The sequence below is a fragment of the Mytilus edulis genome, chromosome 5 (genome assembly GCF_963676685.1).
Source record: "Mytilus edulis chromosome 5, xbMytEdul2.2, whole genome shotgun sequence".
Lineage (NCBI taxonomy): Eukaryota > Metazoa > Mollusca > Bivalvia > Mytilida > Mytilidae > Mytilus > Mytilus edulis.
In genome coordinates this window covers 95,124,218-95,150,092 of record NC_092348.1, presented here as the reverse complement: position 1 = coordinate 95,150,092, position 25,875 = coordinate 95,124,218, and the positions used below count along the sequence as shown (strand labels likewise).

Sequence of the window (25,875 nt, the reverse complement as noted above, 5' to 3'; positions counted from 1 at the left end):
ATATATTTTATCAACTTAACAGATAATACATGATGCAATTAAATAAGAGAGCCTTGAGTGGCAGCTGTAAACTCTTGAATACCAAATTAATTTGGAAATGTATATCACATATATGTTACTGCTACGAAGTTGTTGGAAGTTAATGTATCAAACTTAGATGTCCACCTCCTTTCTAAAAGGTGAAAGTAAAATCATCCCTCCAATTATTTTATGGGCACCATCACAATTGGTTGACCGTTAAAATATATCTGTTTAACTTATGGCAACGGATATTCCCACGAAGCACATCATACCTTTTGGAAAAGTTTCAGTTGTTTTCTTTAATATTGGCAGATAAGCCCGTCAAATGGAACATCAATGACCACAGATTTCACTATAGATATAGGCGATGGTTGGACAGATATTGACGGAGATAGTACCTTGTTCTTTTTTTCTGTAAAGGAAGCTTACCTAGACAGAATACGTCTGAATGCAAGGGGTCTATCTGATGTTTACAGCTACATGTTTAAACTGACAGAAGGTACTTTTATTCGTATAGGACTACAGTTATTAAAGTTGTTCTTTTATTTCTTAGTTCAGTTTAGTAAATAGAAACCAAAATTAGAATAATTTAATACTGGATTGCTGAGGAAACCGTGCTATTTATGTAGCTTTTACATATATATTAATTTTAATATTTGAAGTCTCCGTCTGGTTTATTTGCGAATCTTTTAGAAAAATAGTTAGACTCTGACTGAAATTGGAAATACAAACATATTGTACCCAACTTGATAGAGATTATGGATGAAAATCCATTAGTATTTTAAAATATAAGGGCTTTTGTTGATAACAGAGACGTCATTGCAAAGACGTTCAAGTACACTTTGAAAGAGAACAAGACAAATGACTTATCTTTTGTTTTACAACAATAATGTAAAACAGCATATAACCATAATGCGTAGATCATATATGACTCTGTTAATGAAATCACACACCTCTTATTGAGAACATTAAAAAAGGACATAACAAAACAGTATATAAAGGTATATTTTTTTTTATATCTTATAACAAACAAAAAAAGCATCTGATTAGGAACTTTAAAAATCAGAGTTTTCTCCCTTATATAATTACATAAATGGGTTTCTTTGTGTTTGTTAGTGGTTAAAATCGGCAACTATTAGGTTGAGTTATTTTCTAGGTGTTTATGACGTCATAGTTGAACTATGTGATACATATGGAGCTTGTTCAAATGTGAATTTGAAGGCCGCTATTACTGTGTTGGGCAAGACTTTTACTGAAGCAGAACTTGATCAAGCTGCTGCGTCAATAACAGCAACTCTTAAAACAGGTAAAACCAATTTAAAACATGAAAAGATAAATAAGAGAAGACTTATATTCTTCTCTGTTTCCTAGAAAAATAGATATGTATTATTAAATTATTTGCTTAGATTCATCAATAAAAATAACGCTTCTCAAAAAAGTTTCCGCATTGTTCTATTGTTGAGATATTTACCGGGTCTAAAATATAAATGAAAGAATATTCATGAATGATTCTATCAAGGATTCCATAAAACCATCAACAAGATGATTTTTCTTGTAAGACTTAAATGTTCTATTTGACTGATTCTGTATCATCGATACTATCTGTCTAATGTCGTCCTTGTATGTCAAAGGCTAAGAAATAGTCTATATTTTTATTACTAAGAAAACAAAAAACATGTGTATTCCTGTAAGTAAAAAAAAAATGCAAACTTTACAGATATGAATGCAGCTATTGGAATGGCTATGACAATGTCCAGTCTCCTTGTAACTGATAACCAGAACAGCACTGATTCTGTTTCTCTTGTCATCAACGAAGTAGCTACCAGTCTTTTGATTTCTGTTGTTGCAGCGTACGTATAATAAATGGCGTAATAATGCGCATGTAGGTCTAGTGAACTTTTACATTTAAAACAAATTAAGGGAATTGGGAACAGATATATAACAGTATAATGCATGCAAAAAACTTGTTTCACTAAACATGACACATTACTATCATCGAGTACGATCGAGGCTAACATTTGGAAAGCGAAAAACTTAAGTTAAAGAGCATTGAAACTTAAAGAACCTAATTAGATCAGTCTCATTTACCTAGCAGGACAATTCCATTTAAGGAAATTGCAGATTATCTTATACTTTCATATTACTTTAATACGCAAATGAAAAGAATGCATTAGGTATGGGTTCTGTTCATTGGTGAAGGCCGTACGGAGACCTATAGTTGTTAATGTCTGTGTCATTTTGGTCATTTTGGTCTTTTGTGGATAGTTGTCTCATTGGCAATCATAACACATCTTTTTTATTTTACACGCAATGGCTTACTGCAACAAAACACAACTAGCGGAAAAGCACATTCATTCTTTTAGTTCATTCTTAGGTCACAGTTTTTAATTATTTCATAGTGCATTGAAAAGTTATAATTTTGAGGGGTTCTATGATTAGAAACTCCAATTTGAGATTAGTTTGTGTCTGGCTGGCAACCATTTCTTTTTCTCTTTCATAAACATATCTATAATACTAAAATTACGAAGTCCAATTTGTCAGCCGTCATCACGTAAAAACGACGAATCACAGAATTCAACTTTATATATAACTAATATAGTACAAAGGTGTAGATTAAAAATTACACCACTCCAGGCCCTTTTGTTTTCAACGTAATTAATATTGCCAATAATTAAGAAGTTCCGGGTCGAGTCCGCTATCGATACCAAAAGTATATTCTCCTGTTACCTATTACCTTATCTGTACGTTCCGCATCTGACAGGCGCACCACCAAACGTTGTATTCAGGACTAATATGCTATATACACGGGTCATAACCACAGGGTTGACATTACTAAATTGTCAAATTGTTACCTATTGTAGTATTTTAATCAGTAAGACTTTCTAAGATAACAATACGAATACTAAAAATCTTGACTAAAAATAAGGCGTATAGCCGGTATAGGTACAGTTTTCAATTTGTTAGTGGGCATGACGTAAAACAGCAAAGCAAAGAATTCAACTTAATTTATAACTTATATAGGACAATGCTGTTGATTAAAAAATACTCCATTCCAGGACCTTTTGTTTTCAAAATAATTAATATTACCAATAACTTATAAGTTCCAGTTCAACGGGTTCAAACAGAAAGACTTGAAAGAAGAGAAAAACTGTGTATCTTATAATCGACATGACTTTATCAGATGACAATACTAATACTAAAATAAGGCCTGCGCATAGTTGTATACTTTAATTCAGTCACGGACCCGTGATATCACGGGTGTGTTCTAGTATTTTCTGAAAATGAGATCATTATGGCATACCTGTACTTTTCAGCGTTGATCCAGCTGACGCTACATCCGTTTTAGATTCTGCTAATAACATGCTACAGCGTTTGGCTGATAGTGGTGGGTTGGCACAGACAGTGATCACCGAGAGTCAGTCATTAGCTTCTGATTTAGCTTCATATGTCACAACAGGAACAGGTCGTAAGTATTTCGATACTAATTCTCAAAAACATGTTTCAAAATAACCTACATTAGAATAAATGTTATTTTTTATAATTGATTATATGATGCAAACAAGGAAAAATTCCATTACTACCAATATATACTAGTCAACAAACGAAACGATACAAGTCAATGCATTTTTCATACATAATGAAATTGGATACACTGGACCAAAGTAAGTAATTGCCCAATTAATCAAATTTTTACAGAGTGTTATTTTCTCATCAAAACCTTTGATTGAAAGTAAAAACGGGATTTGTTTTATTTTTTATTTTTTATTATTTGAAAAATCATACTTTTTGCCAAACAATTCAATTAAAATTTAAACATGGTTTACTTAAAATTAGAATATTTTAAACATGGTTTACTTAAAATTAAAATTTTAAACATGATTTACTTAAAATTTTGAATGCCTTTGCAGATGTTTGAATACTTAATTCTCATCTTCGAAATTAAGTGCCGACTTTTGTCATCATTTTACGCAAAATGAATTTGACCCCTGTGTTCAATAACTCGGTATTTTCTAAATATATGAACGTCACTGATGAGTCTTATGTAGACGAAACGCACGTCTGGCGTACTAAATTATAATCCTGGTACCTTCGATAACTATTTGCAATTTGGTCACATTCTTTTAATCATATGCATTTGCTTTGTAAATGAATGTTTTTTTATTAGGTAATTGAACAGTTTTTCATATCTATTATATTTTATGATACATTGGAGTTCAAACATGTGTATCGTTTTTTTTTTTCTTGACTAGTAGATCTATAAGCAGACAATTTAGTTGATAAATATTTCTTTATGTCAAAATATGTTATTGTTGGTTATTATGACAAACAGCTGCAATATTGTTCGGATACTCTGTATGACTAAACTTGACAACAACTTGTTAAGTGGCCAGGTTAGTTGAAGGAGAAGCAAATGATAACTAGACAGCAGGACTATTATTTAACATCAAATATTGTGGAAATTAATATTTAGGATGAATAACTTAGGAAATAAATTTGTATGAAGCCATTTTGCTGCTTTAGTACTATTTTTTCTCCTGAAAAGCGTATGCATTAAATTTATAAACCAACAACCAATCAAGAGCAAAATAAAGGCAACAGTAGTATACCGCTGTTCAAAACTCATAAATCTATGGACAAAAAACAAAGTCGGGGTAACAAACTAAAACTGAGGGAAACGCATTAAATATTAGAGGAGAACAACGACACAACATTAAAATGTAACACACACAGCAACAGACTAAGCATTAGACAAAATCCGATGAGAATAACCAATACAACATGAAAACCAAATACATGAATTTGGGATAGAAAAGTACCGTGACATGTCTTATAGTAATGTGAATTCACACTCAAATATAGGAGAAAACAAACGACACAACAGAAACACAACGTAAAAATGTTACACACACAGAAACGAAGCCATCCAAAGTAAGCTAAGGACTCATTTAAGTGTGCTTATATTTTTATCTTTTTTAGAATCTAGAAGACGAAAGAAAAGGACCACTACGGTGGACATTACTCCGTTACCAATAAATAATGTAAGTTACTATACCAAAACAAAAGTGAAAGAACAAAAATGTAAAACTCCGAGGAAAGTCCCTAACCAAAAGCTCAAACACTTCAAACGAATGGATAATAACTGTCATATTCTTGACTTGGGACAGGCATTTTTCTTATGTAAATTTTGATAGATTGAAACTGGTTTTATAGCTGAATACATGAACGCTGACAAAATGTCAGTATCAATCAATAAAACGTAAAATCACAAAAATACTGAACTCAGAGAAAGATCAATTCGGAAAGTCCATAATCACATGGCAAAATCAAATAACAAAACGCATCAAAAACAAATGGACAAGAATTGTCTTATTCCTGACTTGGTACAGGCATTTTCAAATGTAGAAAATAGTGGATTGAACCTGGTTTTATAGCTAGCTAAACATCTCACTTGTATGACAGTCGCATCAAATTCCATTATACTGTCACCGATGCGTGAACAAAACAAACAGACACAATAGGTAAAAATGTCAAAAAATAGGGGTACAGCAGTCAACATTGTGTTATCATCTTAATAACTATAAGAGAATATTTGTTTCTGCAACAACCATGTTTTGTTCGAACATAAATCACCAAATATCAATCTCAAAAATCAATGTAAATCTAAATTGTACTCGTTGTTTTGATATATGTCCATTATGATAGTAAATAAACTCATATTTGCCTTGGTGATGTCAGTTATCTCTCAAATTATAAAATTTCTTCTTAAGATAGCCAAAAAACCCAACAAATTGATCTTTACTTTAGCATATTGAGAAAAAAAACATCAATGCTGAAATCATACATGTACGATATCGAAGGTTTTTTTTTAAGCATAATGAATGTATTACATTCACGCATACCCAAATTGTAAATTTTATTACCTTCGTGTATTATAGGCTGCAGTGCTATTAACAACGTATAGTGCCACATTTGCACAACAGTCAGAAGACAGTATATCGACCAATTCTGCCACAGATTATCATCAATCTTTAGACAATATTTTCATAGGATTGTGTGCAACGGTGTCATATGCCGAGGACCCCGTAGTTATATCATCAACATTAACGACTATCAATATCGACAAACGAGTGACAGAGAATACTGAATCTTTAGTTTATGATGTTACATGCAAGAACTGCACATCTTTTATTACACATCCTGCTCACGTGAGACTTATTATTTTTGTATTATTAACTCGTATGATACCAATCTTCGTGGGCACGAATCGATGCAGGTTCTTAGATAAACTTCTTTAAACGTAATAGTGTTATTAGCTGTGCTGTTGGGTTATTTGGAAAGCTAGGCAAAAACTCTCACACACAGCATATTTGTGAAAAAACACAAATACATATAACATTTTATTACCACGAATAGGCTTATTAATTCACAAACCTGCCTACCTAACTATCTTCTTCGCTTCTGGTGGAGCATAAGGTCGCCACAAGGTTTCGCCATCCAGATCTGTTTTTATCCTTTGTTCCTGCTGCTCCCCAGGTCATGACAAGCTCCTTCAGTTCTGCCTCAATTGTTCGACGTCAGGTGGTTATGGGTCTTCCTCTAGGTCTCTTCCCTTGAGGTGTCCATCTAAGAGCTGTCCTGGTTATATTGGATACAGGCATCCTGAAATCATGCCCCAGCCATCTGAAGCTCCTCTGTTGTATTTGTTTTAGGGTACACGTGGGCTTGATCAATTCAAGGAGATGTTCATTTGAAATACGGTATGGCCAAAAGATTTTACAAATTCACTTTAGACAATTGTAGTGGAAACTTAAGAGCGACCTCATATCTGTTTTTGTTACTTTCAAGTATTTTACTTTCATACAGAATTACAGATTTCTCAATTCACAAACTGACATGCATTATCAGGAAGAAAATTTGAAATATTGCTTTCAGACTTAATGGCAGCAATCATAAATTGGTTGATCGTTCTTTTGTCTCAGCTTCTTCTGAAGTTACTATTGAAATTTTCATCTTACATTATTATCTGTATGTCATATTTCTTATTTTTATACATGCTATTAAATAGAATCAAACAATTCGTGATGGTTGTTATAGAAATAATTCATTATAAAGAATTTTAGTCCATCTTTCTCATAACCCTGTGTAGGAGTAAATTTGTGCGTTATAAACCCGCCTCAGATAATGAATTATTCAAACATGCACAATAAATACAGTTATGTCAACTATATAAAAGAACACATGTGAGTCATGGAAAATATATATACAAAACTTAATGGTGCCTTCAAAATGCTTCATTTTATTTCAAACTGTTTGAAGACTTGAAAAATCTGTCTATAATTTGATATGCAAATGTTATTTCATTTTTATGCAGGTGACATATGGGATATCAATTCAGAATAAATACGCGAGCTGGGATTGTTCCCCTTATTTGAGTTGTTATGGAGCATGCTTCGTCTCTGCACAATTAACAAAGGATTTAGTGACACCAACATCCCCGTCTGAAATGAGTTTAACCAATCGAGTTCGCCGAAGCGACATTATAATTCTAAAAGTTATAAATCCAGTTGAAAATTCTATATTGACTGTTGGTAACCTTGAAACGCCGATAACAATAACTATCAGAGTGGACGGTGATGTAAACACTACAGCTTATAGTTTACAGGTATTCTAGTTTCTATAGAGTTTTGTTGATAGGACGAAAATGTGTGTATTGCATTGAAAAACTGCATTGTCTTCGATCTATAGTACAGTTTGTCGTACTTTTTCATATAATTTGTTGTCAATAATTTATATTGTCCTTAGGCATTTAAAAATGAAATCGATAATGTATGATTGATAATTTTCTACCGTATTTGGCACTACGATTGGCATTTGCTTAATCGTATGTTAACTTCTTAAACCATCTATGCACTTTCAAACAATTGTTTGTAAATTATTGTATTACCAATCTGTGTTTTTATAAGTAGAAATGGATCATGATAGACATCTTACAATCTGTTCTGCTCAAACTAAAAAAAAATGATAGCCGTCTTGAGCTTGCAGTGATGTGTAATTTGATTTTGATTCGGTTAATGTAAATTGCATGTTAACATTTTGTGTTGTAAATTCCATTTTCTAATACGACAACCCACTTACTGTGAATTCTTTTATTTTTGTAGATTCACATTTTTGTAGTCTCTACTTTTGTTGATCTTTGAATTTTTATATTTCGGAAATATGCATACATTCTAACGTAAATATATAGTTCGTTGAACAATCAATTCTTGGTCTTCGTTCACCAATCAAAACCAGGAATTGGAATCAAACGAATTATATTGAATCCACGGTAAAATTGGTTAAGTCATAGAAAGGGGGATAGTTATATGTGCATTATATGTATTTTATACATTTAAAGTAAAACTCTTTTGCCGTTTTAGTGTTTATTTTGGAACCATTATAGCTGGACAAACAATACCTGTACAGCAAGTTCTCCACAAATGATAGATTTAATGACAGCCGTCACCTGCTCATGTGATACTATGGGCTATATTGCGTAAGAACATTTCTATTCAACTAAATAAAGTCAATTTAAAAGTATAAATAATCCAATCAAACAACAACAACATAAACTTCACTTTTGATTTTGCCATTTGATCAGGGATTTGAATATTCCAGGGAGATTATTATTTTTGTGGTTTTACTTTCTGCACTGCCTCACTATAAACAACAACAAAAAAACAATTATTCTTTTGTCATGTTAAGAGATATATATTTTCTACTTTCAAGCAAATATTTCTGGAATTCAGAATAAAGTAATATTGGATAAAGAAATGATGATCTCAGTCTTTAAAATATATAAGCGGTACTTATAATTATAACAGATGTTTATTTAGACAATTATTGTCTTCTCAGTAAAACTGGAGGCCAACATGTTTGAAATTGTAAACTCTAACGCTAACAAGTTAATCCGGGTGAAAAGTACCAAAAGTATTGCCCACAGAAAAAAAATCAAAGCTAAGCATTAAGGAGAAACATTCCTAAATTCCTTAAATGTCTACTTCAAACAATTTTCCCTGACTTTGAAATTGTTATGATAAAAAAAATGACATCTCTCAGCAAATCCAGTACAGAAATCCCGATAAAGATACCAGGCTTACATTTTGGACTCGCGTTTTTACAAAATACTCATCAGTATTTCTCAACAAAAAAAGCGAATGACAAAGTTCGAATTTGAAGAGTGTTGAAGGCCAAAAATTCCAAATTCGTCGGCCTCGACCTGGTGGTTGTTAAAATAAATTCGTCAAAAATACCAGGCTTATACAGCTGAGATAATTTATTCCTGTGGTTGAAAATAACAAGTATTTCGAACAATTTGACGTTTCGTAAACTAATACCAGAGAATACTATTGCAAATTTTGTAGATGTGGAAATAAAATTGTATCTTTTTAATGAGTTCTAATGATTACTTATGATATTTGAATGGTTTGCATTTCTTCTGGTATATTTTATTATTTTCTAGATAATAAAGTTAAATTGTTCTTTTTGATGATTTTTTACAGTATATTTGAAGGACCACCCATAATTGAAACCATCATCTCCACCTCAACTGAAAGTTCTTTGGAAACAGAGACAGTTCCTGTGCACGAAGGTACGGAAACAAAATGTTTGAGTTTAAACATTAGATTACAGTTTTTTTCAAAATGTCTATTGAAATATATTTGTTTAAGCTGGTACTATTATATATTGTATAGAAATCCCAGGTTTTCAAACAAGTGAGAGGTTTTGCTAGTTATAAAACTAGGTTTAATCCACCATTTTTCTACATAAGAAAATATCTGTATTAAGTCAGGAGTATAACAGTTGTTATCTATTTGTTTGATGTTTTTGAGCTTTGATTTTGGCGTTTGTATAAGAACTTCCCGTTTTTAATTTTCTTCAGAGTTCAGTATTTTTGTTATTTAATTTTTTGAATGTTTAACAACGTGACAAGAAACACAAAATTAACATTTAACAGATATACTATTATTAACGTTGAACTGATGTTCTCAATAATTATATTGTTAAAAATATGTTATATGAAAAACAATTACCCGTTTCTATTTTCATTATATCTTTCAGAAACAACAGAAACGATTATATCGATTCCATCGTCAGCAGAAGCAGTTCAAGTGTCTTTCACCATTGATACAGACTATGCCATTATTGTTGATCACGTGCAATTTAGAAATGAAATCAAGCAAAAACTTGCTGACACCATGCACGTAAAGGTTAAACGGATCACATATCTAAGTGTAGAATCAGGTACTCTTTATACTAGTTTGGCTACATTTCTTTTATCTGTGTGAATATTGAGTACCAAAGATTGATATCTCACGTACTCGAAAGACTTTAAAACAAAAAATCATAAAAATACTGTACTCCGAGGAAAACCCCGGTTAACACTACTATGCATCATAAAACTGGTACCCGGTTAACACTACTATGCATCATACAACTGGTACCCGGTTAACACTACTATGCATCATAAAACTGGTACCCGGTTAACACTACTATGCATCATACAACTGGTACCCGGTTAACACTACTATGCATCATAAAACTGGTACCCGGTTAACACTACTATGCATCATAAAACTGGTACCCGGTTAACACTACTCTGCATCATAAAACTGGTACCCGGTTGACACTACTATGCATCATAAAACTGGTACCCGGTTAACACTACTATGCATCATAAAACTGGTACCCGGTTGACACTACTATGCATCATAAAACTGGTGAGGATTTTACTTCAGCATATGTGGAACGAAAACCATAAGGGACCGTTCAATATTTATCAGATGGATGGGCCGGTGCATTCTTAATATTGTTTCATTAAAAAAGCTAACGCCCATCCTTTTAAATTCTGAAAAAAAAGTCCTTGCCCATCTAAAAAAATCTATAAAAAAAGTCCTTGCCCCTCTAAAACTATAAGACAATCAAAAATGATTAAGTTTCTTTTTCTATTTTAAGGTTTTTAAAATTTTATGTCTTGAAATCAAAGAATAAACTTTGGTGTTAATACAAAATTTAAAATGTGCTAGTTAATTCCATATATATGTATACATTTAGTTCAAATATGAATATTCCTTTATCTGTTCTACTTTTGGAAAAAGAAATTATGGTCCTTTTAAGCAAATATAGGCAGGCATGTTTTTGAATTTGATGCAGCCTTTTTCGCCTATTAATTAATTCCCTAAATTTGACAACTAAACACCAAACTATCAAAAAACCTAGCATTCTGTAAGATTGGTATATAAATGAGAAAGCTGTACAGTTATACGAAAATCTAAGTTGATTTGAAAAAGTTAAAAAAAAAATTAAAGGTGACCAGTCACCATCCAAATTTGGTCCAAACTTAAAATTGCAGCTTTTTTTAAGCTATTAACTAAATCCATAAAAATGACAGCAAAAAAAACAAAGTACTATACAGCCTGGTATTCAGTAAGATCAATATAAAAATGATTTAGCAGTAGAGTTTTATGAAAATGCAAGTTGATTTGAAAAAGTTATGAACAAATTTAAAGATGACTATCTTGAAATAACGTAAAACAGAAAATTAAGCTTTTTCTTAAATCCACAAGAATGACAGCAGCACACCAAACTACCAAACAACTTGGCATTCTTTTAGATCAATATATAAATGAAATAGCTGTAAAGTTTTATGTAAATCCATGTTGATTTGAAAAAGTTATAAAAAAAATTAAAGATGACTATCTGGATTTAGCATAAACTGAAAATTTGAACTTTTTCTTAAACCTTGTTATTAAATCCGTAAGAATGACACACATACACCAAACTACCAATCAACGTGGCAATCTGTAAGTTCAATATATAAATGAAAAGGCTGTATAGTTTTATGAAAATCTAGGTTGATTTAAAAAAGTTATAAAAAAACATTAAAGATGACTATCTAGATTCCGGCTAAACTTAAAATTCTAGATTTTTTTACCTATTTATAAAATCCATAAAAATGACAGCAATACACCAAAGTACCAAACAAACTGGCTTTCTGTAAGATCAATATATAATTGAGATAGCTCTTGAGTTTTATGAAAATCCAAGTTGATTTGAAAAAGCTATAAAAAAAATTAAAGTTGAAAACTACCAAACAACCTGGTTTCCTATAAGATCAATATATTAATGAATAAGCTGTATAGGTTTTTGAAAATCCATGTTGATTTGAAAAATTTACAAAAAAACTAAAAGTTGACTATCTGAATTTATCCCTAACTAAAAATTTGAGCTTTTTTTCTTACCTATTAATTAAATCCATAAATTTAACAGCAATACACCAAACTATTAAACAACTTGGTATTCCATAAGGTCAAAATAATTTATAAGATAGTATGAACAGAAAATTTTAGCTTTTTAAATCCTTAAAGTTGACAGAAATGAACCAAGCTACCAGTTTTTGAGTGCCCCCAAAAGAAATTTCTTACACAACGATAAAATGGATAAAAAAAATTCCTATAAAATATGTTCTGGCCCATCCACTAAATATTTTAAAAAAAGTTCTCGCCCATCCAAATATTTCCACAAAAAAAGTGCTTGCCTCGCCCCATTTTGCACCGGCCCATCCATCTGATAAATATTGAACGGTCCCTAATTTTGCATCACAGATTTAGTATCTATGAGATTGACTCTCCCTCTTGTATCTTTTGACCCTCTTTAATGAAAATTAATATGATAAACATATATATATATAATCGTTTTAATTACTAAGGTTTTTCTACTTCAGTAATAGATTACCTTAGACTGTATTTGGCAAAACTATTAGGACATTTTGGTCCTTTACTATTGCAAGAATCAACTAAATGCGAGATTATTTATTACGATTCCAAGAAAACGCGAATACAGATGTGTGTGTCTGATATTGAATCGCCAGTTCTTATTATTGACATACTCACACTTTCACATCATCCGTAATGCTTGAAACCTTGCAATATTTTCTTAAATTTACATTGCTTAGTTCAATTGTAATGCAATAGTAATGTATAAATATACTATGTACTGTTTTTTATTCAACATGTGACATTATCTCATATTTGTAAAACCTTGTTGAATATTTTTTTTTTTTCAGGAAGTATTATTGTGACGTTTAAGGTTGAACATGGAAGCATTTCAGAGACAACTATCCAGGTAGCCGTTGAAAAACTACTGGCTGCAATCATGTCTAACAGTTTGGCCATCACAAATCATCACGGTGGACCTCTGAAAATTATCAAAGCTTCCTTTACTTATGAAGTGGTAGATAAAGGTGTGTCATATCAATGATTAGATTTTTTTTATGTATTAAGGCCACTTTTAAGAACCGCTTTTGGGCTTTTTCGTAGCAGCCAGTTTTTATTGGTGGATGAAGCGGGAATACAAGGAGAAAACCACCGACCATCATATCAATGAAGCTCCTCTTATGTTTATTACAAATTTATACATTCAATTTGATTATATGTAAATACACGTTACCGTTTGACATAAACATAGTTGACCTGCATAGGCGACAGGGACAACGAAACATAGATATTAGAAGATGTGATATGAGTGTCAATGACACAACTCTCCGTTCAAGTCACAGTTTGTAGAAGAAAACCATCAATATGGTAACTTAGTGCAAAATTTAGTATCTTAGTTTAAACTTGCTTTCGAAAACTTTCTCAATAATGCCTTTGACACATATTGGAAACGTGCTTTGGGAAACAGAGACGATGTTCATACGCATACTTTATCTATTTGGTGTAGGACATTTTAGGTGTTTTGCGAATAACAAATAATTTGATTTATATTTTTGTTTTAGACCCAGTTCCAGAAGAAGAAAATCCTTCAACTCTGTACATTATACTCGGTTGCGTTGGAGCATTACTGGTCATCGCTGTAGTCGTTATTGCTATACTGCTTCACAAGATGAAAAAAGACCACACTGCGGTGTCCACTTCACCACCACCACCTTATGGTCCCCAGATGCATGGTCAGTAATTGACATGAGAATTTCTAGAGGCTGGTTTTTCCTTAAACAAGCATGTCCATATAGCCCTGTTTAAAGTGTTATTAATTACATACATATCGGAATCAGGATCTTGTTGCACGTTAATAAACATCTGATTATAGATAAACTTGTCTTCATCTTTTATGGTTTGAAACTCTTGACACAGATATAAAAAAATAACAAAATTATACAGTTGCATAGAAATTATTCCGACATTTTGTTTTTCACTAAAATGATAAAAAAAACCAATATTAAACATTTTTACATAAATCATTTGTGTAATACTCAAGCTTATATTAATATACCGCAGTGATAACAAGGGCAATTATCATTTGATAAATCAAACGTTTGATGTTCACTACACAGAATACAGTTGATATCAATGACTACAAAATGTATACTATCTTGTTAAAGTCGTAAAAAAAAATCTGTTGTATGTGTTACAATACATATTCTCAAAGGTTACCCAAAAATTTAAAAAGGTTGATGATTACAAATGTACCTACGTTTTATATCTAAGAAAATTAGTTTGCCATAAATACTGCTACTTTCTCAATTCATTTGAAGGTACTGGTAGTTTCATCGTTTATTTTAATTTCATATCAGAAATATATTTAAAAAACACTCGTTATTAGCTTTTCTTTTAAATGGTTTTTTTTTCTTCTCATAACTTTGTTATCTTTCGTTTAACATTTCGTATGTAAGCATTTCAATTTTTCTGAAATTACTATATACATCTTTTTAAGCCAAGGGTATAAAAAAATGTTTGCACCAAGGCTGCGTAACGGTGAATCATATCAGCCTCGAGCACCACTGAATATACACTAATTGTCAAAATGCGCTTCTGATTCAATACAATTAGTCGAATCGTAGAATGATTTACGTATGCTATCATAATTTCGTGGACCACAATTAAAAATCAGGTACACGAATGACGATGGATATTTTCATTTGCCATAGCCACAATTCCGTCTTCAATCATTTCATAACCGAATACAAACTATCAACGGACTTTTTCTTTATTGCTGAACTGTGAACATCATCTAAACCGAAACTGCTCACCACTCCACTACATCTGAGTTCAGCCGATTATTGTCAGGTTCAATAAGTTCAGTGTTTAGTTCTCTCAGTAGTGTTTTTTTAACTGTCTTTTTTGACATAGTGTTGTCATTCTTCTGAATATATAGCAACTATATCCTCGTCAAAAGTCTTTGGCTGCGCGTAAGTGCTTCGGAAGGGTCAGTTGTGTTCCTTGCTCACTAGTGAAACGAAACGTGTTGTATCTGTTTATTCGTTAATTAGTCATAACCAATGATAAGTCACCATAAAGTAGGAGATTAGAAATGACTACATGTACTTATAAATCACATAAATGTATTTACTAAATGGCACAAGAAAAATCTAAAACATGAACACATTAAATGAAAATTTTAAAATTCTTGGTTCACCATTTCCTTATGTAGAAAATTATAAATACAGGGACATCTTTTATTACTGGCAGGGGGAAAGGGACACTTTTTTCACAAGAGTTCATTAAGGGGAGATTACTTTTTTTGTGTATGGAAAATGAAAGGTTAAAGGTGCATTTTTTTTTATCAGTACAGTTGTGCCATTGTGGCAAGATGCACTTGTCTCAGAAAAAAAGTTTCAATATAAGCCGTTTGCTGACAGCGCTGATAAATAAGAGCAATAATATTTCCGATTGAAATTAGCTGTTTTTGTAATATTGCGAAAAATATGTCATATTCTCCTTTGGTTTATAAAGGTGTTGATGTTCCAAGGCCAGTTAGTAGTGGAAGCAAGAAACTTCTGGTCCAAGAACGGACCAATTCAAAGATAAAACAAAGTAATGATAAGCACGGATGTGGTAAAATGTATGACACTGGTCATGGATCTGCAATGAAAGATGTGGATATTGTTGCAATAGAAAAAGGTGCTGGGATACAATGTGCAGTGTATGGTCAACCAGGAGAAAAGTGGACGGAAATAGAGATTCGACCAAACAGTAGACCAGGTACGATATTTGTAACAACTGGCAATGGTTCCAAAAGATTGTTTTAACTTGCTATAAAACCAGGTTTAATCCACAATTTTCTACATAAGAAAATACCTCTACCAAGTCAGAAGTATGACAGTTGTTATTCATTCGTTTGTTGTATTTGAGCTTTTGATATTGCCATTTAATTAGAAACTTTTCCTCGGCGTTCAATATGTTTGTGCTATAACTTTTTTTAAAAGACTGTATTTGTAAGTTGTTTAGTATTTATCAATGTTTTTTTAAATTGGGACATATTTTGAGTCATATGTAGACGAAGCGCACGTCTGGCTTACTTAATTTTAATCCTGGTACCTTTGATAACTATTAAGCTATGTGCACCATAAAATATTGGCGACATTGTTAACAGTTTCAAAATATCAAAGAGGAAATTGAACATTACACATTTAAGGACGTACACTAACATGACCACATTACCAACAACGAAAAACAAACAACTGTCTACAAAACGCTTATAAGAGAGCAAAAAGAACACCACTAAACCTTGTGGACAATATATGTCCCTGATAATTGTTATATTGGACCACATTTAGAACATTGAGTAAGGAAACGGATAATGTGTCACAAAGACAATAACCCAACCAAAGAGCAGAACATATGCCAAGCAACTAATGGGTCTTGGGCGTTCAAGAAGGCTGGCAACTTATCAATAATGTATTCAAGTCTAGCGAAATGAACGCCACACTTAACTCTAAATTATATGAATTACCAAAATTTAAAAACACATAAGACTAATAAAGACCAAAAGGCAACAATGTGTCGGGATCAAACAAGTTTTGAGAGATCTCTACTCTTCTCTCTATATAAAGACACTGAGATATAAACTAAGCAAAATGACAACGGTCAGTATAAATCAACAAAGGACTTCTCTCAGTTAATGACATGTCAGCTCCAGACTTCAACTAAATTGATAGATATATTATTTCTTCATCGCATGAAAATCAAGCACAATGCCTTTTGTTCGGGTTTAGTATCATGCATCATACATTATACGAGAAGAATATTACCACTAAAGATAGGATGTGAAATTCCTGAACTTATAAGATGTCTTCAAATTGATTTGAATTTACGAATGATGTCCTTGTACCGATGATAATATTTGGTAAATGTTTAGACAACTTTTTGAGATCGAAAACCCTGATGTTATATTTTTCTGTAATACAGAGATTTCTTTCGTTAAAACGTCAGTTGTTTTTATCAAACAAATCTTACATAATTGACTTTTATTAAAAACAATAACGTGCAATGCAAGGAAACGTCAAAATAAAAAGCAATTACACCACGTCATAAGAGGCAGAAATGTAACACTTGAAAAACATTGACAAGGAGAACACGAGCAATAAATTTGGTGCAAAAAATAATGGTACCGCACGCGGATATTTATAAATAATAATCATGTTGTACAAATATGTTTTACTAATCAGTTAATAGTTTCTTTTTATAAATTTCAGGTTCGGCGTCCTCCATACCAGGTCCGCCTAACTATTTACCTCCAATTACAGGCTAGTAGGCATATCAGCTGCTATGAATTGAGGCTTTGAATTACCGTTAGACAACATCAAAGCTACTATTATATTTTGTCTAGATGACTCCATATAATATTTTAAAGATTAAATATAACTTCTATCAGAAAAGAACATGTTCTTTCCTGTTGACAAATAAAGGCAACAGTAGTATACCGCTGTTCGAAATTCATAAATTGATAGAGAAAAAACAAATCCGAGTTACAAACTAAAACTGAGGGAAACGCATCAAATATAAGAGAACTACGACACAACAGATAACAATGGCCATTTCCCTAACTTGGTACAGGGCATTTTAAGATAAAAATGGTGCAAAACACAGTGTATTCGTGTCTCTGTCAACTTTGTCTGTGATTTCATAGATAAGTTAGTATATTTATTCAACTCAAACGTTATTCATGCAATAACTGTGTACGATTCTCTCTAATTTGTTCTTTAGTTTGTATGAGACTAACTTTATACTTGTCGTCTTCAGGAGAGCGAAAAGAAGTTGAAGTTATGTGTTGTATTCATGTTACACTATTAGATGGTTAAACTAAATTGATTTTTATTGAGAGCGCCTCTCGGAAAATTAAGTAGTAGTCTTTGATTAATCAACATTAAAATACGTTTCTCATTTTCGAGACTTCCACGAGTTGAAATATAACGCAAAATAAATTGTCGCAACAATTTAAAATTGGATCTTTTCTAATCTTTCTGCATCCAGTCAGTTATAAAATTGTGTAGAAAAATCCCTGCAAGTGGGCTAGAAATAAAGTATCAGAAAAAATAAGTTGGTATACAGCAAATGTCATTTGGAAGTCCTGCAAAAAGAGCTAAACTACACACGAGAATAGTTTTCCCATGCATACACTTTAGGCTAAAGCGTCATAGTTAATTCATCACATCTCTACCATCATATATATTCGTCTATAGGATTGCCAGAAAAAGTTTACAAGATTATATTTTTGAAAAAGAACAAGCTCGTTTAAACCTGTGCTGAACCTCGGAGAATGATTAAACGCATCAGTAAGTTTTAATCATCATCCCCTTGTTAACATTAGATGTGTTTTCTTTACAGTTAACAAATTAAATACTGTTGTTTTATCTGTTTTGACTTTATTAACATTTTTCAATAGGTGTTTATCAAATTATTGATTAGACTTTTTTTTAATTTAGTTCAAAGGCAGTAAATGAACCATAAATACGTTTGACACCACTCGTTATCTTTCCAACATAGTATTTGATTTTGTGTGACGTTATTTGACGTCATTGGTGCGTCACAAAACCGTGTTAGTACGTTGAGCAAAGCATATTCTAATGGTTGGAATTACTCTTTGACTGCTTAGATAAAAAATTTAAAGGGGTGTCTTGGCTGACAAATTTATCTTCATCGATTTGACTCAAATTCTCATATTTGATTTATGACATATTAAAAACGTATATTGAATTATAAAAAGTCCAAAATTAACCATTTACAAGGTATGGGCTCGATAATATGTATAATTGTTTCGTGTGCATTTTAGCCTAGACGCCATCTAATTGACTATCGAGTTAAACTCCGAAGGTCATATAAGCGATAAAAACATAAAGAAATAGAAAGTGAACTCTCGCAATTGGATTTTTCTAGGTAGGTTTGGACGATTTAGACATTCTGGCTAAGTATGAACTAGAATGGCGGATGATACATGCGTAGCAGAAAATGTGTGCAATTTCGAAGCATCAAGTCTCGCGAGTTAATCACTCAGTTTTTGTGTACTTTGAGATTCGATCATCGGTAAACTACTAACCTTAATTATTAAACATTAGAAAGTTTTGTTTTATAATAGAATGTTTAATACATATTACCTAGTAAAGTTCCTATATATAATTTCCCGAACATTAAGAAGACGATCATTTAACAAAACGATTCCTCTATAAACGGTTCGCATTAAGCAATTGAGTTAAATTGCATAGTTTAAGGAGCATTAATGCTATTAACATGTGTTGCTACTGATGACAATTGATACATATGTCTTCTGAAGTAGTATTTAGCAACCTCTGTAGTAAATCCAATTGTTAGCAATTAAGATAGTTACTGTTTTATCTTCTGTTACGTATATAAATGTTAGAAAACACACACGGCGTCTTATCATTGTGATACTAAAGACCAATTTTATACTTAAAGAAGCTGCATTTTGTAACTGACAAAGTGTAATGTCAAACTATAATACTCCTTTGAAAATACCAATAGGCTAAATGGAGACAAAATGACACACCTGGTAACCTTTCACTGTATGTCTATTGAGTGTTAAACAAAAATAGCAGCTTTTTTCAGGTCAGGATGTAGTTATACTGTACATAAATGCTAAGCATGCAGATGTTAATACATGTCTAAAAAAGTGTACAAGACAACACTGTTATTAATCAAAGTGCTTGTAAGCACTGAACGGTTAAAATTGCTTCAATTTATCAGTGGGAAATAAAATTTAATATTGCATTGGTTATAGTTGATTTAACAGCAATTCTAGACAAAGGAAGATAACTCCAATTGTTTAAGATGGCTTTAACAATGACATTATTTATATTTTTAGAACATATATCAGATTCCTGCACCTTGCAAAAGTTATGTAACTTTCTTGACAAGTGTAACATCATTTTGTGCCTTGAATATCTGAGCATAAATTACAACGATAAATTTCTGCTAATGTTCATGGATAAGATGTACAGAATGTTATGATCAATGCACTATATTTTGTGTATCAAAAAGGTAGTGATAAATCTTGGAAGATTTAAATATCAGGTCAGTCCCACACTTTTCTAACAATCGTTTGTCAACATGATGTCGGTCAACTTTTAAGCTTGCATCTGGATTAACCTCTAAATAAAGGCAACAGTAGTATACCGCTGTTCGAAAGTCAAAAATCGATTGAGGGAAAACAAATCCGGGTTACAAACTAAAACTGAGGGAAACACATCAACTATAAGAGGAAAATAGCGAAACACTGAAATGAACAAAAAACAAAACACAATGCAACACATACAGAAACGAACTATAATGATTGTTGAACCTAATTTTGTGGCTAGCCAAACATTGCACTTTTATGGCAATAGGCTAAATAAAACACTAAAATGACAACATTTCATGACATGAATACAGTACAAATTAATGCAAGAATATTCAGGACAGAGAAATAAACAAATGCATAATCTAATCAATGCAAGTCGATGTTGTCTTCTAAGGATAGCGCCAAAGTGAGGCCTTCTATCTCAAAGTTCCTCGTCCAGCAAAATGTCATCTGAAAGTAATCACATGAATACTTTCAATCAGATGTATTATAGAACTTGACATTTCCTACCGTTATCACGCAAATCATCATATTGTGTAGGCACATTTTCTTATTCATATCTGCAGACATTTACAAAAATAGAGGATTTTATATATATTGACAGTTACTATTGACAGTTACTATACATACTGTTTATTTCATATTGAAGGAGGAGGTAGCTTGATTTGAGATTATAGATGTTTCAATTTCAGAATTTTGAAAATCGTATTTTAAATTTACCACGTTATCACATTTCTATAATAATTCTAAACTTTTGAAAGAAAAAAACATTTACAAGTAGAGGGTGCTGGTTAAATACCATAAAATATACCGGGTGTGTAATTATCAAGACACGATTCATATCACTAATGTAAATTCCTTTCTTCTGTCCATAAATCACAACTAAATAGTTCAATTTTGTAACAAGTGCGCTGCTAATTGGTCTCGGGTCAGAATTGGTATCAATTAGAGAAAACCAGACTCCCTTGCCTGTCTACCGTTCGCTTACATCTAATAAACAGCACATAACTATACCATTAAACTGTCATGTTTACAGAAATCTAATTAACAAAAATCTCATTGCATATAAATTTAAGATAATGTAGATGTAATAATTTTCACTGATACCTTCTTAAATTTATTCAATTTCCTTTCATCAGTTGATGTGTATGATAACCTGTTGATACCGTCTTGGTTTATACCGAGTATCAAAAGTTAATTACTTTTTTTTTCTGATAAATAGATGCACTTGATACTAAAGTGAAAAAGAGTAATATGGAACTGATATGGCAAATCGTATTTATACTTATCCAACGTTTAAGATATCTCGAAAACTTATTAAGAAATCACACAAAAAAAGGTACCAAGCAAATGAGATATCTTGAACCTGATTAGGGTTTATCCTGGAAATTACTAAGAAACTACTTAAAAGTGTTGAAGAACAACTAAATAGGGGGTTCAGCAGTTTGACAATGATGAGTTGTATAATGTGTGAACACTTTTCGTAAATGTCAGACACCTATTTTCTGTTTGACGTGATGTTTAAATTTTTTGACAATTATGCAATAATTTCGTCAGAATGACTTCATATTTTAATCAGCAGCTTGGCAGTGATCAACTGTAACATGCGACAGATTTCCTGATTAGTCCTGTTTTCCTTGACTTGAATTACGAATGAGGGTATGCTTATGCAACTTCTTGATGAAGCTGATATAGGAATAACAAAACAGAAGACACGAGTTTAAGTTGGAAATTCAAGAAAATAGATAAAGATCCAATGGATCATTGTGATCAGAAGCTGTTTTAAGATACCAAAGGGATATAAATAAAGGCAACAGTAGTATACCGCTGTTCAAACTCATAAATCCATGGACAAAAAACAAAATCGGGGTAACAAACTAAAACTGAGGGAAACGCATAAATATAAGAGGAGAACAACGACACAACACTACAATGTAACTAACACACACAGAAACGGACCAAGATATCCAAGACGATAACAAACTAACAGTCACGGTAAAAAATCAAAACCGACAAAACAAACGTGAACAAAACACAAAATAAAAAACTAAAGATCGCACAACACGATGTCCAGTAAAGACCAGGGGTGATCTCGTGTCCAGAAGGGTAAGCAGATCCTGTTCTACATGTGATACCCGTCGTCTTGGCGAATTTTGGATTCGAAAAGCAAAATGTATGATTCTGGGCTCATGACATTAGTCTGACAGATAATAGAACTTCTTAGAATAAATTTAACAAAGTTGTGGTGGGCCCTCATATTTAATATCAAGTATTTATGTTTTTCTAGAGACAAATTTTGTTTTTAACTTTAACATACATGTTCAAGACTATTGTTAAATCATGGAGTTATTATATTGGCAATATGATACTTTCATGGACAAATCAATGCTGTTATTATTTTATTTACTAGTTTCCAATACTAACACTCATGTTTCGATTGTATCAAAAACGTTTTTTTTTTCTGTAAATCTAGACTCAAAACATTTTTTTTTATTAAAAGTTTAAAGTTGTCGTTTCTAAATAAATACACCAAAAATAAAGTAAATTCTATCAAATTCCTACGCAAAAACAATTAACACTAGCTTATAATAATAAAAATCTGCGTACTGATTCATAAATGTTATCTCTTTGACACATTCCCCATTTCCATTCTCAATTTTAGTTATTTTGTGCAAAGATAGACAATATATGCATATAACATGAACACGCAAATGACCGAATGAGATGCCCGAAACGGATAGTTTTAACCTGATAAGTGTCGAGAGCTCAGGTGTTTAAAGATAACAATTATTTGTTCTGGTGTGATATTTTATACGTTGACCAGTGCTACGCTAGCACCATAAGACAGGTAATTAATTTTCTCAGACGTAAACAGGTGTTCGAGGGTTCTTAACATGGCTGATTAGTATCTCGATTGGTCAGTGAGAGGTCGCTAACAAGTCTTAAATTATGTATTTCTGAAATATCAATTAATAATCTTTCAAAAAATTGGACAAGACTAATTATTAAGAGACATAGTATCAAAAGTGGAAAATTTCTTTTTTTAGCAAAATAAGTCGCAATAATATACGTGTCGATATAATATGAATGCAAGATGGCGTGAAAGAAACAACGATCCAACGACACAATGATATCAAAAAAGACATCTTATGTTATTTTTTAAGTTATTTTCTAAGTGGAAAGTGATGTTTTGATGTTTCACACTTCAATACTCTTCTATTTTGAAACTAAGGGTCCAAAATTGTTATAAACAAACGAAATCAGAACTGACATTTTTCTATTACCACTGTGTCAGTACCTCAGCTGTTGGACGATCATTTGTAAAACAGCGAATATTTCGACACTACCATAGTTTTATAGAATCTCTCAATTTTATGCAAGTTAACCAAAACTAAGTTGGAAATCGGTTTTGCTTTGTTCTTAGACGGTTACTAGTGTTCTAATTAGGTTCCTTCCATTTAATGCTTTTTAAATATTTCATATTGTTGTCTTTCCTTTCCTAACCTGATGAAAGTTCTTCTAGAAACAGGTGTCTTATGCACTTATTTTACAACATTATACGTTTTGTGTTCACTATCTAAATGCACAATGTATATAATCGACACATTTATTTCATCATCGAAATGAAGTGGATAGATGTTTGGAACAAGCAAGTCGGTGGCTGACTCCTTTTAAATAAGATCAACGGTCTCGGTGTTAAACATGAGTGACGAGTGCAATAGTCTCTTAGTTCAGATGAAATTGATATGAACTATTTATAAAAGATGGTGACATAGAAGCATTCTAAATTGTATAATCCTTCAAATTGTATCACTGTAGTATTTGGTACTACTTTACAAGTGGATCATTCAATCGTAAAAACAAATGGGGTGACAACTATCAAAACATTTTATAACAGGTAAAATGACTAATGACCAATTATCAGTAACAATTATACTGATACTCTTACAAAAAATGTACGAGATTAAAGCATGATGTATGCCATTAATTTTGAAAGAAAAAATAAATTATCTACAATTACATCCTAAATTTAGAATATTTTATTCTACCTTTGGTCATTCGACCCAATAATGTTTTCTCGATTTTCATTTTGTTTTCTTGGATCTAGCCAGTGCTATAGAATTATGATATCCATAATGTGAATGGTCAAATTAAGTTATCAATCAACATTTTCATGTAACAATTGCGAACGATCAATTTGCTATATACGGTTTTGCTTTGTATCTTTTCAAAAAATCGCGGTAATCCAAAAAAACTCAAAATACGTTATGTTTATTGATCTGAAACAAGTAGTTTACGTATGATCGATTTAGATTAAAATGGTTTTAATTAAAAGAAATAGTTTAATCGCCCTGGTGTCAATGGTTGTCTAATGTTAGAAACATGTCTATTGATTGATTGATTGATTGTTAGTTTCTAAACGTCCAGTGGCAAATAGTTCATGCATGTATAGGAAGATAAACACGTCTATCGATGAATATTTGTGTAATGTTATCCACCTATACATTACATCTCATTTCATTTTTACTCAGTAGAGGAATTCTTAATTTAAAGGAACACACTTAGTAGAAAAAATGTAAACAGACAGAAAAAAATCTGAATTTGAAATATTGTGTATTGATTTGACTACTTCGATGTGTATTGGTGGTATTTAGAAACTATTTCATTGGAGATCATACTAACAATTTTATTGACGTTAAAATTTTAAGAATGCAATAAATTAATTTGAGATTTCTTGGCTATCGAGTCGACTTGGCGTGATGTATTTACACCAGTAATGAAAACCTTCCATCCTTTATTGGTAGACTTTACATAGATAAATAAAATCGTATAAGATAAGCAAAATGAGGATGTTTAATTTGATGTATGCCTTTCTGTGCTTCTTCGTTACATTTGTGTTCTTATAGTGATTAAGATGATAACACTATGTTGACTGCTGTACCCTTATTTTTGACATTTTTACTCTTTGAGTATGTTTGTTTTGTTCACGCATCGTTGACAATGTAATGGAAATTGATGCGACTGTCATACAAGTGAGAGGTTTAGCTAGCTATAAAACCAGGTTCAATCTACCATTTTCTACATTAGAGAATGCCTGTACCAAGTCAGGAATATGATAGTTGTTATCCATTCGTTTGATGTGTTTGGACTTTTGATTTTGCCTTTTGATTTTGGACTTTCCTTTTTGAATTTTCCTCGGAGTTCAGTATTTTACTTTTTACTACACGTGCACGTCCGTTCATCTTTGTGGGATCATGCAGTGACGGATCCAGAACTTTTCATAAAAAGGGGGGCTCCATCCATGCTTCTGTGATTCCCTATATAATCAACCAAATTATTCCTACGAATAGAGGCCGGACCCCCCCCCCCCCCGCCCACCCCCTTTTCCACCCTGGACCCGCCTATGGGATACAAATTCACAACTGGTCTTTTTTAGTCCTTTTTTCTGTTATTTTATGGCAATAA

General features: G+C 32.0%; 1 protein-coding gene across 1 annotated transcript; it reads left to right on the top strand.

The window, feature by feature from the left end:
- The first annotated feature begins 337 nt into the window (after nt 1–337).
- Nucleotides 338–17,713, top strand: LOC139524858 (uncharacterized). The gene is made up of 14 exons (XM_071319969.1): nt 338–520; nt 1,178–1,327; nt 1,739–1,871; nt 3,336–3,487; nt 4,999–5,060; nt 5,958–6,227; nt 7,394–7,684; nt 8,439–8,554; nt 9,561–9,649; nt 10,120–10,302; nt 13,124–13,300; nt 13,835–14,005; nt 15,789–16,037; nt 17,531–17,713. The coding sequence occupies exons 1-14, from the start codon at nt 358–360 to the stop codon at nt 17,584–17,586; spliced, it is 2,262 nt and encodes a 753-aa protein (XP_071176070.1). The 5' UTR covers nt 338–357; the 3' UTR covers nt 17,587–17,713.
- Nucleotides 17,714–25,875: the final 8,162 nt, after the last annotated feature.

Coding starts and splice junctions, on each gene's coding strand:
- LOC139524858 (XM_071319969.1), top strand. CDS start 358: ATGACCACAGATTTCACTATAGATATAGGCGATGGTTGGACAGATATT. Junction 1,328..1,738: donor AACAGCAACTCTTAAAACAG/GTAAAACCAATT, acceptor CAAACTTTACAG/ATATGAATGCAGCTATTGGA. Junction 16,038..17,530: donor TCGACCAAACAGTAGACCAG/GTACGATATTTG, acceptor TATAAATTTCAG/GTTCGGCGTCCTCCATACCA.